Source organism: Lytechinus variegatus, chromosome 16, assembly GCF_018143015.1.
Source record: "Lytechinus variegatus isolate NC3 chromosome 16, Lvar_3.0, whole genome shotgun sequence".
Classification (NCBI taxonomy): Eukaryota; Metazoa; Echinodermata; class Echinoidea; order Temnopleuroida; family Toxopneustidae; genus Lytechinus; species Lytechinus variegatus.
In genome coordinates, this window is record NC_054755.1 from 8130582 (window position 1) to 8145968 (window position 15387).

A 15387-nucleotide genomic window follows, 5' to 3' on the forward strand; every position below is an offset into this window, starting at 1 on the left:
TATCTACAGTGGGTATTCCACTGAATGTATGAAAAGATATTAATAATATAACTAGGAAAATTTGTTAAAATCTGTGAACAAATGAAGGAAAAACTTCTTTTATAATTTGGAAATCAAGGAATCAAGCCCATTAGAAATAAGGTGTTGCATTTGATAGCTCATTTGCACATCAAAATGCAGCGGAAGCTGTTTAAATGATGTGGGCTATTTGCCTATTTCTCCAAAAGTGTTATCTATTACTGTAAACAAGATTTTGTCTCAGTTGATTGAGTTATTATGGCTACAGTTCTAATTGTACAAAAGGGCTTGGCCAATGTCACCTTTATAAGGACAAAAATTATCCAATTGGAAAAAAAATATGTGAATTAAAAAGTAGGATATGTTTAATCAACACCAATCTATAAATAATTCTTTACTTGGCAAGCAAACTGGTTGCTCCTCTGCCAGGGATTCAATATGACTGTAATCTCATGGAAATATGTTCATTTGGGCCGATAATTATTTATTTGGAACAAGAATTCTGTTTCAAATCTGAATGAGACAACAAAAATAAAGAAGTATATCAAAAGCAATAATATATGCCCCATCTAGCTAATCACATAAGTCCAAACTCCTACACAATCCATCAGGTTACAAGAAAAAAAAGGAAATTTCTACCATCTCTGAAACAAGTTCATTAATTCACAATCCACTCCCTTTGACTTCCTACGGTATCTTTAAAAAAAACCTAAGGTATCTTTAAAACACCAATTAAAAATACACATATAAAAAGTGGATGAAAGTTGGTAACAAGTCTGCCACCTGGAAGAGGTGACACGGAAAGCTATCATTAAATATGTCCGTTGGCTTGTCGGCGACCGTTGTTGTAGGCTGTGTAATCTGCATAGCTTTGGGTCAGTTTTTCGCTCTGATAACGGGTGACACGTATAGTACGGCGAAACTCGTCTCGTATTACCGGTACCGTGTAACCTCCTTTACGCAGAAGATGGTCTATAGTTTGCTTCTTGGTCCACTCTGCATGAAAATTGGAATAAAAAAAAATCAACAAAACTTTAGTCCATGATTTTCTAAAGAGCGATTCCATTGAACCTTTTTGTACGTCCGACCCCCATTTTTCTCGAGTCTTACGTCACTTTATAAACTGACCAAGTAATGGTCCTCTGAAAACATTACATACTGTCAAAAGAACATGAAATCAGAGACAGAAAATTTCATGAAGGTCCCAAATACAGGGGGTTGGACATACATATTTTATGTAACTGCCATTGCCCTACAGAGATACAGTGAAAATAACATCAAGGGAAAAAAAGATGCATGTTAGAAGTACATCAAGAATCTCATGATAGGGGTCTATAAATAATAACAAGAGTGTGACATTTATATAGCCCACGACAGGCTTTACATTGTAATAATTATTAACCCTGTCATCAGATCCTGGCATGCCCGCACACAATGTATGCACTTTCTCCACTCTCTGGAGAGCATTCCAACAGGAGTTCCAACCTAGACTCAGTTGCTAGGCATACTACATATATGTAGGCTTACCGTGTATGTCAAGCATTAAAGGTGGGGGCGGATCCAAGACTTTCCAAAAAGGATGGGGGGACACATTTTCCCAAGGAAAATTAAACAAGCCAAAAAAGAGGTTCTCAGTAAAAAATGGAGGTCATTTTGTCCTGCATAAAATTTGACAAGCAAAAAAGGTCCTCACCTGTTTGGACAACATATATATGCCATTAAAAATATTTGCTATGACTCTCAAAAGGGGGACACACTTGTCTATGAATGGACAGCATATCTAAAATAAATATCTAAATATATTGACCATCACTCTCAAAAGGGGGGGGGGGACACGGGTTGGACATGTCCCCTTATGGATCCACCACTGATTAAAGAGCATATCATTTTTTGCCACTATTCAAGGTAATCAGGGAGAACAGTTCACCTACCCTGTTCAGGAGGGACTTCAGGTAGATAGGTGGCAGATTTCTTGGTCCCCTTGTCGTTGTAGAATTCTATCCTAATTCCGTGGGTACCAACCTACATGTACACGGTAAACAAAGGAAAAAATCATGTTTTTACATTTTTACTTCCATTTAATTCTCATGATGCGCTGTATACAAGAAAGGAAAAAAATACAAACTAGAATTAATCAAAGGTGACAGACAGATACGATAGTTCCCCCCCCCCCCCCCCCGCACCTTTCTAATTAAACTTGAGTGTACAAAGAAATGATAACACCATACATGTAATATCCCAATACCATACCAACACAGTTTCTGACACACTCAAAGTCTCAAAATAATATGCTTTGCATTCTTCACTCCACTATCAATGTTAGTTTGGTAATAAATCACTTGACCCATTTGCTTTTGTAAATTACATCCTAATTCCATCATCCATGGAAAGCAAATGACATGTACATGTATACAGAAATGTTGGTTATAAACCTTAATTTAGGAATAAAGAAAAAAAATGAAACCACATTTCTTGGTCTTGTTTTCATTTTATAATGCCAATGCATTTGCTCATCCCACCATGCACCAGCCTACATGTACATGTACCTCCACAGAAAATGAGAACGTAACAACATTTTCACATTAATTCTAATTTATTATCAAATATATTTTCATTCCGAAGTTCAGATTCCTCCTAATAAAAAAGAAAATGAATTCAATGAGACTGTGAGCAGACTTTAGACAGTCTTATAATATACATGTAAATCAAGGACAGCAAAAGGCTAAGAATAGATTAAGAATCATAATAACTGTCTTAAGGTCACCTACACATAAAATATGCTTAGTCACAAGAGATAATAAATACATGTACATTCTTAACATCTGTCAGGAGGACTTGGAAGGGATTTTTATCTGGTATCGATGATGGAAAATGAAATAGGAAACTCACACCACAGCAGCCTCATACGGATGTGAATTATCCCTACATACATGTAGATCAAATTTTCTTTTCGAAGTCCTATTATGCTTTTATACATGTACTGTTTTGTTTACATGACCAACATTTGCTACATGTACAATTGTATCACCATTTTCATTTTGCCTGCAGCTTCATCCACGGAACTCTTAAGATAAATGCCAGTTGTAACGATCTCAAAATTACTTTTTACAGAAAGTAATATGACCGCCCAAGTGTCTGTTTGTATGAATAAAAAATATGTGCCAAAGGATTTTGGAAGAAATTGTGTAATTGCTGAGAAATCAGCAAAATAAAGAGCGTATTTCGTCACTTCCGTCAAGTTTTGATTCCAGCAATAATACACTGTCCCACGTATGCCTATCTGTGTTGGCGATCTTCAGTGTGATCGTTTTTCAGCTTATATTTTATGATTTCACAAAGTTCAGTTTATGTAACTGTACCAGATCTAGATCCACGATGATATACATGTAATACTTAACCTTGTTTTTACAGACCTTCTCACAAAATCAGTATTTTACTGCAAATATTTTCCTATAGCTTTAACAATTCTGGGGAGCATTTTCAAGAAACAAATGTCAGCTTTTGCTTGGAATTGCCCAGCTACTAAAATCTTTGCATCTGATTGGCAGAGAGCAAATAATATAAAACTCACTGACAAAACTTTTCATGAAACACTTTCATTTGATGGTTGCCAGGCACCCAGGGAAAAATTGAAGGTGTATGTACATGTATCAGACTGTTCTATTAAAGATAAATACCAGTTGGATGGTAACGATTTCAAAATGAGTTCATACAGAATCCAATGAAATGACCACCAAAGTGTCTGTTTGTATAAATAACATATATGTGCCAAATGTTTCTGGAAGAAATTGTGTAAATGCTGAGAATTTAGCAAATAAGCACGGGATTCGGGTCAAGCGTCGGGCCGACATTCAAAGCAATAATATTACACTGTCCACATGCACTATATCTGTGTTGGTGATCTTCAGTGTGAACATTTTTCAGCGTAGATTTCAAGATTTCACAAAGTTCAGTTTATGTAACTGTACCAGATCTAGATCCTCGATGATATAGTGACAATTAAGCCTGCTTTACTGATTTTCTCATGAAATCAGTGTTTACTGCAACTACTTTCATTTATCTTTAAAGCATGATGCATCAGATTTATATGTTCATTACTTTTGTTATCCTTCTTAAAAATATGTATTTGACTATCATTGTACATGTACATTGAAGTTCAAGGACAGATAGATTTAAGGTCATGGATTAATTTTGGCAATCTAAAAGAAACAACATGTACAGGTAAATCATATGACCTCTGAGTCAACTCAAGTGCTTTTATTTGGAGGCCAGGGTAAAGAACGAGTAGAAAACAAATATTGCTTTGGGCATATCGAACTATCACAATTCACCAGTGAGGTCAGCTACAAAAAAGAGAGGTTGGAATTTGGAAAACTCCAAACAATGAGTAATCTTTCCTGTCATGCTTTTTTTCCTTTCTGACAAACAGAAGAAGGGAGTGTACGTTTATAGAAAGTTTGATTGATTTTAGCGACAGATCTGATTAAGCTACGGCAAATCATCCTTGCATCTGACTTTGAATCCAAAACATATGGAAGAATAATGTTCAATCTCAGGAAAACTGTATAGTACACTGCTCAAATATGCACTTTGTGAGAGAAACACTGTGATTAAAAAAGGGGATGTTCAAATCCAAGGAAAATCTAAGAAATTTAGGAGAGTTTCAAGTTTTGGGTTTGTGAAATCACAAATGAGCAGCTGCCCCATCATACGTGTACATGTTAATAGTATGTTACTAAAAGTGCATAAATTTTTTCTTTTTTTAGTGATTGAATATGATTCATGATGACTCATTTTTTTTCAATTTTCTCTTTAGGAGTGGATGTGAAATTATTTGTGTATTAATATACTGTCAAAGGTACAAAAAGAAAAAACATTTTCATTGGCAGGAATTTATTCCTTGAAATGCCACCGCGCTGTAAAAAGGCTGCGGGGCTAAAGCCAGGGTAATAATATCCAAGTCCTTTGGAAGCGCATAGAGACGTTATTCATAATGTGTTATGCGCTATACAAGAACTGTCTATTATTATTATTATTATCTGAAAAAATATTTCGTTGATTTTACCATACATGTATATGATAAAGGTATGTAGAAAAGCTGCCCACAAATGACATAACAAATCAAATAATTAAATTTCTAATAACTCTCTAATTATTTGATGGATTTTCCTCAAACATTAGCCAATATTTTTTGTTATTTTTTCTGCTATATTTACAGTTAACTTTTTGTCGGGGTGAACTTCCCATAATGCATGGGGCAGTCCAATATATTGCTGTACACATGCGTGACCAAGAAATTTCCAAACACCCCCTAAACGAGTTTTTCTCTGTGTGCAAAATACCCCCTGAACAAGTTTTTCGTGGGATTTATTTACACATTTTGGCCCCTAAACAAGATGTAGCCAAAATATGACCTTGGGGAAAAAACTTAGGAAAAAAAACATACCCTACATACGTTTGACCCCGCGATTGACCATTGACCAGTCTTTCAAAACCCTTTTTCTTGAAAATCCGTGTTTTTGATACCCTTAATGAGTCCACATGCAGACCGCGTCCAAAACTGGAAAAACACCCCTTTAAACGCGTTTTTTTTTGGTCATGCGTGTGTAACGAAATATATTTGACTGCCCCCCCCCCGGCCAATTTCTAAGGATTACTGTGAATAAGTGGGTTCATAAGGGCGCAATCTGGATGCATGTAATTATAAAATGCACAAAGTCAGCACTTCATACATACCCTCCAATTTTCCCAATCTTAGGCATCTTCAAATTAAGACAGAAGATAGATGATTTAATTCAACCATCTACATGTACTATGTTAAATTCATCGCTTAATACATACCCACCAAATTTCCCAATCTTTAGCTTCAAATCAACACAAAAGATAAATTAGTTCAACCATCTACATGGACATGTACTACTACTATGTCTTATTCAGCACTTCATACATAACCTCCAATCTTCCCATTCTTTGGTATCCTTAAAGGGGAAGTTCACCCTGAAGAAAACTTTGTTGTAAAAATAGCAGAAAAAATAGTAAAAAATATTGGTGAAGGTTTGAGGAAAATCCGTTAAAGAGTAAGGAAGTTATTAGAGTTCAAAATTTTGGATTTGTGACGTCATAAACGAGCAGCTGTCCCATGTGTTATGTAATGTAAAATGTATGAATTTCAAATTTTGTATGGTTCCTGATGACTTAATTTTATTTTCTTTTCATGATCGGGTGTGAAATGATTTGTCTATTGATATACAAAAGTTACAGTGAAAACCATTTTCAATTTTCTGAGAAAATGACATTTCATTGATGTTTTACCATTCGCTATGTAGGAATGCTGCTCGCATATGACGTCACAAATCAAATAATTGAAATTCTAATAACTTTTTAATTATTTGATGAATTTTTTTCAAACCTTCGGCAATATTTTTTGTTATTTTTTCTGCTATTTTTACAATAAACTTTTTGTCAGGGTGAACTTCCCCTTTAAAATTAATAATTATTCAATCATCAAACAATTATATTAAATTCAGCACTTCATACATACCCTCCAATCTTCCCAATCTTTGGCATCTTCAAAATGACGCAGCAAGGAGACAGAGACATGAAGGCGTGATAGCTCATCCCTGGTTATAGGTTGAAAACGTGTATCTTTAAACGCACTGGAGGTAAAAAAGAGACCACAATAAAGAATTATTTGTAATATACATGTAGCACAACAGGAGTAAAAAAAAGAATTCCAATTATTTTAGCAAAATGTGAAGTTTTTTTACAAGCAAATATCTTTACTTCATACATGTAGGTTGCTCTTTAATTCTTCTTTCAAATATAGATTGGAAATTGCTTCATAATGTAAATTTACATAAGATAGGGGGGCCGGGTTGGGCATGGGCGTGGAGTATTTTGGAAGTGGTGTACATGGATATACTTTTGAACAAACCCTGAAACATGACATCATACATGTAAAGAGCTGAAATTAAAATCAAGCAATCAAATGAGATATGCAAAGGCCATACATGTAGCCACCGCCCATTTCCTTGACTTCAATGCGCCTGCCATTTGCCTTGCCTTGGTGATTTATTGTGCATTTTTTTAAATATATTGTGCTGGAATATCTTTCCTAAAGAGTAAAGAGGCTTTGTCCTAACAAATATTAAAATCCAAGCCGCGAACATTTTTTGAACAATAAACTGTTGTGCAACTTGTGTTTTGTCGTCCAAACCACTTCTGACAAGATACATACAACATGTAAAGGGTTTTTGTACAATTATTGTATGTAGTGCTTGTAACACAATGTACCTGGCTTCATTACAATAAAGAGGGCATGCAGTATTACAAGGCAATAAAATGAACTGCAAGGCATGTGTAGTTCAAGCATGTAATTTGACATTTACATGCACTTCATAGCATGCAGTTAACTATGAAGATCATAAAATTGCTCCTTGCATTTTCCTTCATTGAGATATTGCTTTTGACATTTATACACAGTGGCAAATGAGATCAAACCAAATTGATCCAAATTTTGACGAGTATATTCTGTTACAGTACCATTCCAAATAGCATCATTACAATGTACAACTCAGATAATTTTCATAAGAATGAATCTTGTGATTTTATCTTTTGGCTCTTTATCATAAATTATATCCACTGTTACAAGATGGATTAAAGAAATACAAAGAGACTGAAAGAATTAGAAAATATGTTGTACCTGGGTTGTGCATTTCATAAAGCTTTTTTTCCAATATTCCTGTGTGCATGACCTTTCAAAAGACTGGAATTGAGCAATATGTATTAGATACAGTACCTTTCTTTTATCATATTCTACATGAGGGATGAATTTTCTAATAAATGCCTGTCACATTTTGATGGATCATAAATTAACATGTTGATGACTGAATTCTTGGATTCCCATAAGTTTTGTACAGAGACCTTTCGGTTCAGTAGGCAATGTTCAGGGAAACAAGAATTCTATGAATTTACAAATATCACACAGGTAAACTCTACATGTACTTAAGTCAAATTTCTTGGGACAACAGAACTGTTTGACTAGACGAAATTCAAAGTAGAAGATGTTAATAACACATGTTGTGCATAATCTTGGGAGCACTTTCATCAACGTCAAATTTTGTCTGACAAGTTGTCACATCTTTCCCTAAATGTGATGAACTGACAAGTACCGTTACTATGGTAACTGTCAGCTAAAACTGGACATGTCGTAAAAAACGTCAGACATATTCCCTAAGACCACAACAGAAAGCTTTATAAACAAAAGTTTGTGAAACAGACCCCTTTACAATCGATTGACTTTAATACCTAAATATTGCATATTCCCTAAGACCACAACAGAAAGCTTTATAAAAAAAAAGTTTGTGAAACAGACCCCTTTACAATTGATTGACTTACCTAGATATTGCATATTCCCTGAGACCGTCATGTAAATTCATAGCAGTAAATGTACCTATACACCCACGTAGACGCTTTTCTTTACCTATTTTCCATGTTACAAATAGTGGACTGAAATAGAAATGAGGAAGACAAAAACAGAGACAAGTTATAAGCACAGAATGGAGCTGTGTCCGAGAGCCAAGACCTCTCAGGACAATATTCTAGAGTTCCGTATTAAAGGCCAATCTAACACTGCTTATATTGCATATTTCGGCGTTTTATGTGCTCTTTCGTCATGCTTTAATAATGAAGAAATCTGTAAATAGTTTTACTCTTTCCAGATTGCTATGAACTATTTGAATGCCAAATGAACTGAAAAATTGCACCTGCACCGTTAGATATTCATGCCACAATTGGCTATCCATAGTTGAACCACAACTTTAGACCAGAATTTCAATCAACCCAAATTTCAGAGTAGGCCTAAGGGTCTGAGGAGAATACAGTCAAACAAGTCTCGTCAGCCACAGGTATATGTAGTGAAAACTGTTTTATGTGGGCCCCAAAAATGTCTCCCATGTAATGTAGAACTTGTCTATAATGGCCATTGTGAACAGTTGCTACCTTTTCTGTTGCGAGCAAGCGAAGCACATGTGTAAAAAAACACCTTTTTAATGATATTCTAATTTTTGACAGATTATACATGTATGAAATATCATATTTCACTCTTCCCCTTTCTCCTTTTTTCCTTGCTTGTGAAACTTGGGGGGGGGGGGCTTGAGGAGGGCCATGCCCCCACCCTTCCCCCCCCCCCATCTGCACATCAGTGCATCATGTGCATATTAATTGTTAGCTTAGATTTTATAATTTCTTACTAACATTTTAAGTGTGTGTTCCTGAATCAGAGATTTCCAAAGATATGATGACAGTAAACCTTGATTTTATTTTTAAAGACTTTCTCATTAAATAATTGATGGCAACAACTACATTGTAGCTTTCAAGGAGAATGAAACCCTTGGATCGTGTTGGTTTACAAGTATGAAAAAACATTAAAATCAAAGATCAATGAAAGTTTGAGAACAATTTGACAGGCAAATAAGAAATTTATGAGGATTGTTTGTCTATCACTTATGCTATGGAAACACAAACATATAACAATACTAGTAAATGGGCAATGTGACTAATGTGACTTTGTCCATGGCATATTTTACAGCATGTCCTATGAAAAAAATCCCTGATCTATCGATGGACTTGATAAAAATAGCAATTTAAGTAAAACATTTAGAAAAGTAATTGGTGGAGTTGTACAACTGAGTGCATTGCCAATGGGAGGAGGACATATCACTAGTAATGTCAACATTCAAATGCTCATATAAATTTCTTATTTGTTTAATTTTCTCTAACTTTCACTGATATTTTTGTCTTTGATTTTTTTGCTATCACACGAGCTAACATGTTCAGAGTTTCATGTTCATTTAGGATGGCACAACTTCACCCAAACATTCAACGGCTTACCAAACATTCTTTTAAAAGGCCATGAAGTGTAATGAGCAGAAATCCAACTTTAATAGCATGACCTTCCCAGATTCCCTTTCACATTAATAAACATGCTGAAATGGATTGAAAGGAAAAGTTATGATTCCTGTTGAAAGACAATTAAAATCACATTCAGATAACAAATATCAGTAAAATTTTGGAAAATCATTTAAGACAGTTTGTCATCTCATATGCAAGTGACTCCCATACATGTATACATTATTTTAATAAAAATTTCATAAATTCCAATTATCTTTATTGGAATGTGAATATACATTTTTTTATGGAAGGGGTATGAAGGAAAAGTGTCTCTAGCTACAAACCCACCAGATATAAAAATCACTACAGTACTTTTTTTAAAATTTTAACACCACAGACATGCCATATACATGGATGGAGTGAAGAGCTACATCGGGCACGGATCCGGGGGGGGGGGGGGGGCTTGGGGGGCATATGCCCCCCTTTTTAAAACCTTTTTTATTTTGCTGGTCAAATTTGTTCGGGTATTAAATGTCCTTATTTTTTTTGGGGGGGGCTTGTCAAAATTTTCCTCCACAAAATTTGCCCCCCCCCCTTTTAGAAAATCCTAGATCCGCCCCTGGCTATATGAACTGTATATGTAGATGCTCAACCAAGACGTCACAAAAGTCAAAACCAAAACTTACAAAATTAAACATCTAGAAGTCTGTAACTGCATTTATATTGGCAAATTCTCATCAAATCTTCACAATTACAATTTTCTCTACTCTAATTTCTGTACTTTTCTGCTTTGGACAGTTGACTATCGACTTATCAAAACCAATTTGTCATTTGGGTGAACCTCTAAATCAGACTAACATCTGATTTTTCTGCCATGAAAATTTTGCTTAATTCATCAAATTAACTTCTAACGTTAGATCTATTACATTTTTAATATGATTTGAAGTCAGCTCGACTTCACCTGGGTGAACCTCCACTTTATAAGTGTAACTTCAAATCAGACTTAAGGCTGTTTTCTGTTTTTCTGCCTTTGAAAGTTTGTTTAAATTTCATCAAAGTTCTATCATTTTGAATTTGATTGAAGTCGGCTCGACTTCATACGGTACTTCCCATTCACCGCGCTGCTTTCGCTTTATTTTGCACAATGTGGTACCGTAGACTATCTTCTGTTTTTCCCCCTTTCTGTCAGTTAGACTATATCATCTCTATTTGCCTATGTATGACACCACTTCAGCTGACCAGCAACTGTTTTGCTATCGTCACATTCACTGACATTGGTACTGCCCCGACACTCACAAAGGTTTATCGGTGAATTTGGGAGAAGGTGCTGGAGCTTCGTTGTGCAGATGTCTGTTCAAAGTTTCGAAGCAAAAATAGCACATCTCTTCACACACAATACGGGCTAGGCTGGAATTCAGTCCGTTGCTAAGGCCATTTGGTCGAGGTATAACTGCCGAACCGTTCCTTGGAGACGGAATATAATCTCTAGTTGAGCATGACGTTGAAGATCCATGGTGATTTCCTTCATTTTCGGGAGGAGCAGAAACTTTCTGACGCTTTACTCCACAGCAGCCGGTCGCCATTTTCCTAGTAGTCTATTAAGTTATTACGGGAGATTGTTCTAACAAAACGATCCCTAGTTCATTGTGACTCTCGCCTACTATGTATAGAGATAGGTTACCAGTCTGCGGTTCAGCTGACGGGTTAAATTTATCTTGCGAGCTTTGTTTATTGTGAAGAGAATGAGGTCATCGCTAAGTATCGACCTTGCCAAATAGTTTGGACAACAATAACCATGAAGGGCTATATTATAGGGGAAGGCGGGGTAAGTTGTGACACTTTTTGCATTATGCATGTTAGAATTGATATGACCAATAACATTGTAGAAATAAGTACCTTGCCTTTAAATTTGATTCTTGGGAAATATTTTTCACTATAAATCTTTACCCCACACTGAAATTCTTTGTGACCTTTGAAAAATATGATGTCAAATATGGCTCAACTTGCCCCAACTGTGTGTATGTCGAACCAGCATGTCATTTTCTTTTTTATTTAAAGTCTTTCCACTTGCCAATTCTCTATAAATACTAACATCTTCTAAAAGTAAAAGAACTGTCATGTGAATTTGCTCCTTTATGCCTGCATATATCAACGGCTTTTAAGAATATTTTTTTATTATACATTACCATAAGAATTGGCTGGCTCAAATTACCCAGTCCGAACTTCATGCGATATTTTCACATCCACACATTTCTTCTTCTTCTGATAAATTACATTCCATCGACTGGTGTATTCAATAGCGGCGGAAGCCAAAAAATTTATGGGGGTCCACCTGAAATTTTGTGATGGACACAGGGAAAAAAATTTACAAGAAAAAAAATATATATATATATACAGGGGTACACTTCAGTCAGATAGGGTGGGGTGGAAATATAAGCTGTTTGGGTGAAATATTAACAACATAATGCTCATTTTACCGACAACAAATTTTTAGCGTTAAGTCAGTTCTGGATGTTTCCTCATCATCTTCCCACCCCCATCTATCAGCCTATAGATGCCTTCACCGCGGCCGAAACAATGAGTCTGCACAATGATACGAAACTTGTTGCAATTCAGATCGAGCTAGAGCTTTCAGTACACAAGGCAATATTGGCTGCACATTCGGACCCTTAACTCAAGAAACTCAAGTGAAAGGTTTGGGAGGCAGTTGCCCCCCCCCCCCCCCCCCCCCGCGGGCCAAAAATTGTGAAAACTTCAGTTTTTACTGAAAATCTTCACAACATTTACCAAAAACATGCACAAAATCTTTCAATTTCACTTGAAAAAAATGCAAAAAGCACCCAAATGGGCCAAATGAAGAGCTCCGTTGCTTCGCTCCCTTGCTTTCTAGTTTTGTTTTTTGTAACTGGGTTTACACGTCCTGTCCCCCCCCCCCCCGTAGCGGACCGTAACAAAGCATTGGGGGGCACTGCATTGTCTGTGAACGATGCTATGCCCCCCCCCCCCATCTTCTCCGGGTCACGGTCCGCCACTCCCCCCCCCCCCCCATTTCTGCGTAAACGTGCTTGATTTTCAGTGCCAAACAGAAGCACCCAATAAACTTAATGTAAGTCAACGGGAAAGTAAAAGAGCAACCTCTTGTGTCAGATGATGTACAGTTTTCATAATTAACAGAGAATAACAAGCTGCAGTACGTGGCCCTAGAAAAATGTTGATATGAATAAACAGAAAAAAATAAAAGTAGCATAACGCTGAAAATTTCATCAAAATCACATGTAAAATTTGTAAATTTCGCTCAGTATATTTTTCACAAAACAGTGATATGAAAATGAGACAGTCGATGATGTCCCTCACTCACTTTCTTGTTTTTTATTGTTTGAATAATTCAGCATTTTATTTTTTACAGATTTGACATCTTCACTGAACCATATACAGTATTAGATAAATGATATAATAAAATAATAGTTACAGTGCTTATACACTTTGTTTCTAAGCGCTTAACATTGTAATTATTATTACCCCTGTCATCGATCGGATTGTGACCTGCCCGCACACAGTGTCTGCACTTCCTCCACTCCCTGAGGAGTTCCAAGCAGTGGCGGACCGTGACCCGGAGGAGGCAAAGCATCGGAGGGGCACTGTATTGTTTGTGAACAATGCTGTGCCCCTCCAGTGCTTTGTCTCATCCGGGTCACGGTCCGCCACTGGTTCCAAGACTCAATTCCTAGGCATACTACATAGGCTTTCGCATATCCTACCGGGTAACACCTGGGTGAAGAGTGGCATGTTGTGGAGTGAAATGGTGCATGGGATTCGATCGAACACACAACCCTCTGATTGCAAAGCATGAGTCAGAACAGCTATACACCACGACGCTTCCATAATGCTAATTCCACATGTTCACAAAGGTATTTATCTTTGTTTCACTTGACAATGAGTAGAAAACTAGCATATTTCATATGTTTTATATATATAATAATTGTAAGAGCAATTACATTCATTTCTTTAGCTATTTCCCCCTTAAAGATATTCATAGCATAATAATTAAGAATATTCCAGAATGTCTCAGTAAAGCTTTGTCAGTCATGCTGAGGCCGCGAAATTTTTGCTATTTCTGGAATGTACAAAGATGAACAATAGAGTCTCTACACAGTAAAGACTCCTAATGGTATAGTGAAAAAGGACAATAGGATTAGCTATATTGTTTACATTGTTAATTTCACTGAGGTCTTTCAAGAGTCTTCTAAAATTCTCTTGAAATAGGCAGAATTATCTTTTTATAGACAATACTGGTTCCAGAATAGTGTAAATTTATATATCTAAGCTGGCAGTTTCTACATCATCATATCAATATCAGAACTCAAGAGTTTTACACCAGACTTTATGTCAGAGCATAGCTTATTCCCAACTGGAATACAACATTAATCTTCTATGAAATTATTTGCACGCCATCAATGAACTGTTTGCAGTTACTTTGAGAGAGGAATTATCAGTTCTTATCAGATCATCATTCTGTTTTAATGAACGCCTTTCAACCCATGAAATGCTGAAATTGACTGTTAATCATCATCAACATCTTCTTCACAGACATTTCAACTTGTTATAGTATAACTCTTATTACTCATCGTATTTCAACATCAATTTCATCATCGTCAGCACTGTGGACATTCATTTAAGGAACCTTTGCCAGCCAACTTGGATATACATATCATTTTGAATATATATTTATGGAGTAATCAGAACTGACACTTCAAGAGATGTAAGATTTTTTTTAGTGTATGATTGATCTATTTCCCGTAATAAAAAAGGAAATCAGATATAAAAGTAAATCTTAATTGTTATATTTGTTGCAGTATGGTAACACATTTAATGAAATAAAAAAGAGATAGTAAGTGGATGACGTCATCGGTCTCTTCATTTTTGCATACATTATTATAGTGGCCCCCTCTTTTGAACTTGAAGACCCTTTTTTTTTGCTTGTCACTTTTTTTTCTGGTACGAAATCCTTTATTTGTGGTTGAAGACCCCTTTTTTGTCAATTTTTTTTTGGCGGGCGAATTTGCCCCCCCCCCTCATTGGAAAATCCTGGGTACGCCACTGGCGACGACGCATGCCGTTTCGACACAAAAGCATTTCGAACAATATTAAAAAAAAATATTCCTTACAATTAGTTCCACGCTCTACTAATAACCCACAAAAGTAGGTGTCTTTTCCATGGCCGGACGGGAAAAATGCCCCGACACTATAAAACATAACAAAAATTGTATTGATTCCGTAAGTGAGAGACATTGCCAATTCGACCATTCAATTATTCTCCAGTGTAGAGAGCTCTTGCATGGACCGAATACAGCTGCCCTTCTTGATTGTTGATTCCATACGGTTCTGCAATTAAATGTTCTCAATTCAAGATGCAGATATCTTATTTGTAAGTATTATAATCATCGTTGTGAGTTGTGATATTTTCATTTAACATTTTCA

General features: G+C 36.0%; 1 protein-coding gene across 1 annotated transcript; it reads right to left on the reverse strand.

Moving 5' to 3' along the window:
* Nucleotides 1-730: 730 nt before the first annotated feature.
* On the reverse strand, nucleotides 731-11604 carry LOC121429591 (AMMECR1-like protein). Its single transcript, XM_041626697.1, has 5 exons — nucleotides 11206-11604; nucleotides 8416-8526; nucleotides 6560-6674; nucleotides 1950-2040; nucleotides 731-1014 (listed from the first exon to the last, which is right to left on the reverse strand). Exons 1-5 carry the CDS (start codon nucleotides 11490-11492, stop codon nucleotides 830-832), a joined length of 789 nt encoding a protein of 262 aa, XP_041482631.1. The 5' UTR covers nucleotides 11493-11604; the 3' UTR covers nucleotides 731-829.
* Between the last annotated feature and the right edge of the window lie 3783 nt (nucleotides 11605-15387).

Coding starts and splice junctions, on each gene's coding strand:
- LOC121429591 (XM_041626697.1), bottom strand. CDS start 11,492: ATGGCGACCGGCTGCTGTGGAGTAAAGCGTCAGAAAGTTTCTGCTCCT. Junction 8,527..11,205: donor AAATTCACCGATAAACCTTT/GTGAGTGTCGGG, acceptor TTTCTATTTCAG/TCCACTATTTGTAACATGGA. Junction 1,015..1,949: donor TGAAGTCCCTCCTGAACAGG/GTAGGTGAACTG, acceptor ATTTTCATGCAG/AGTGGACCAAGAAGCAAACT.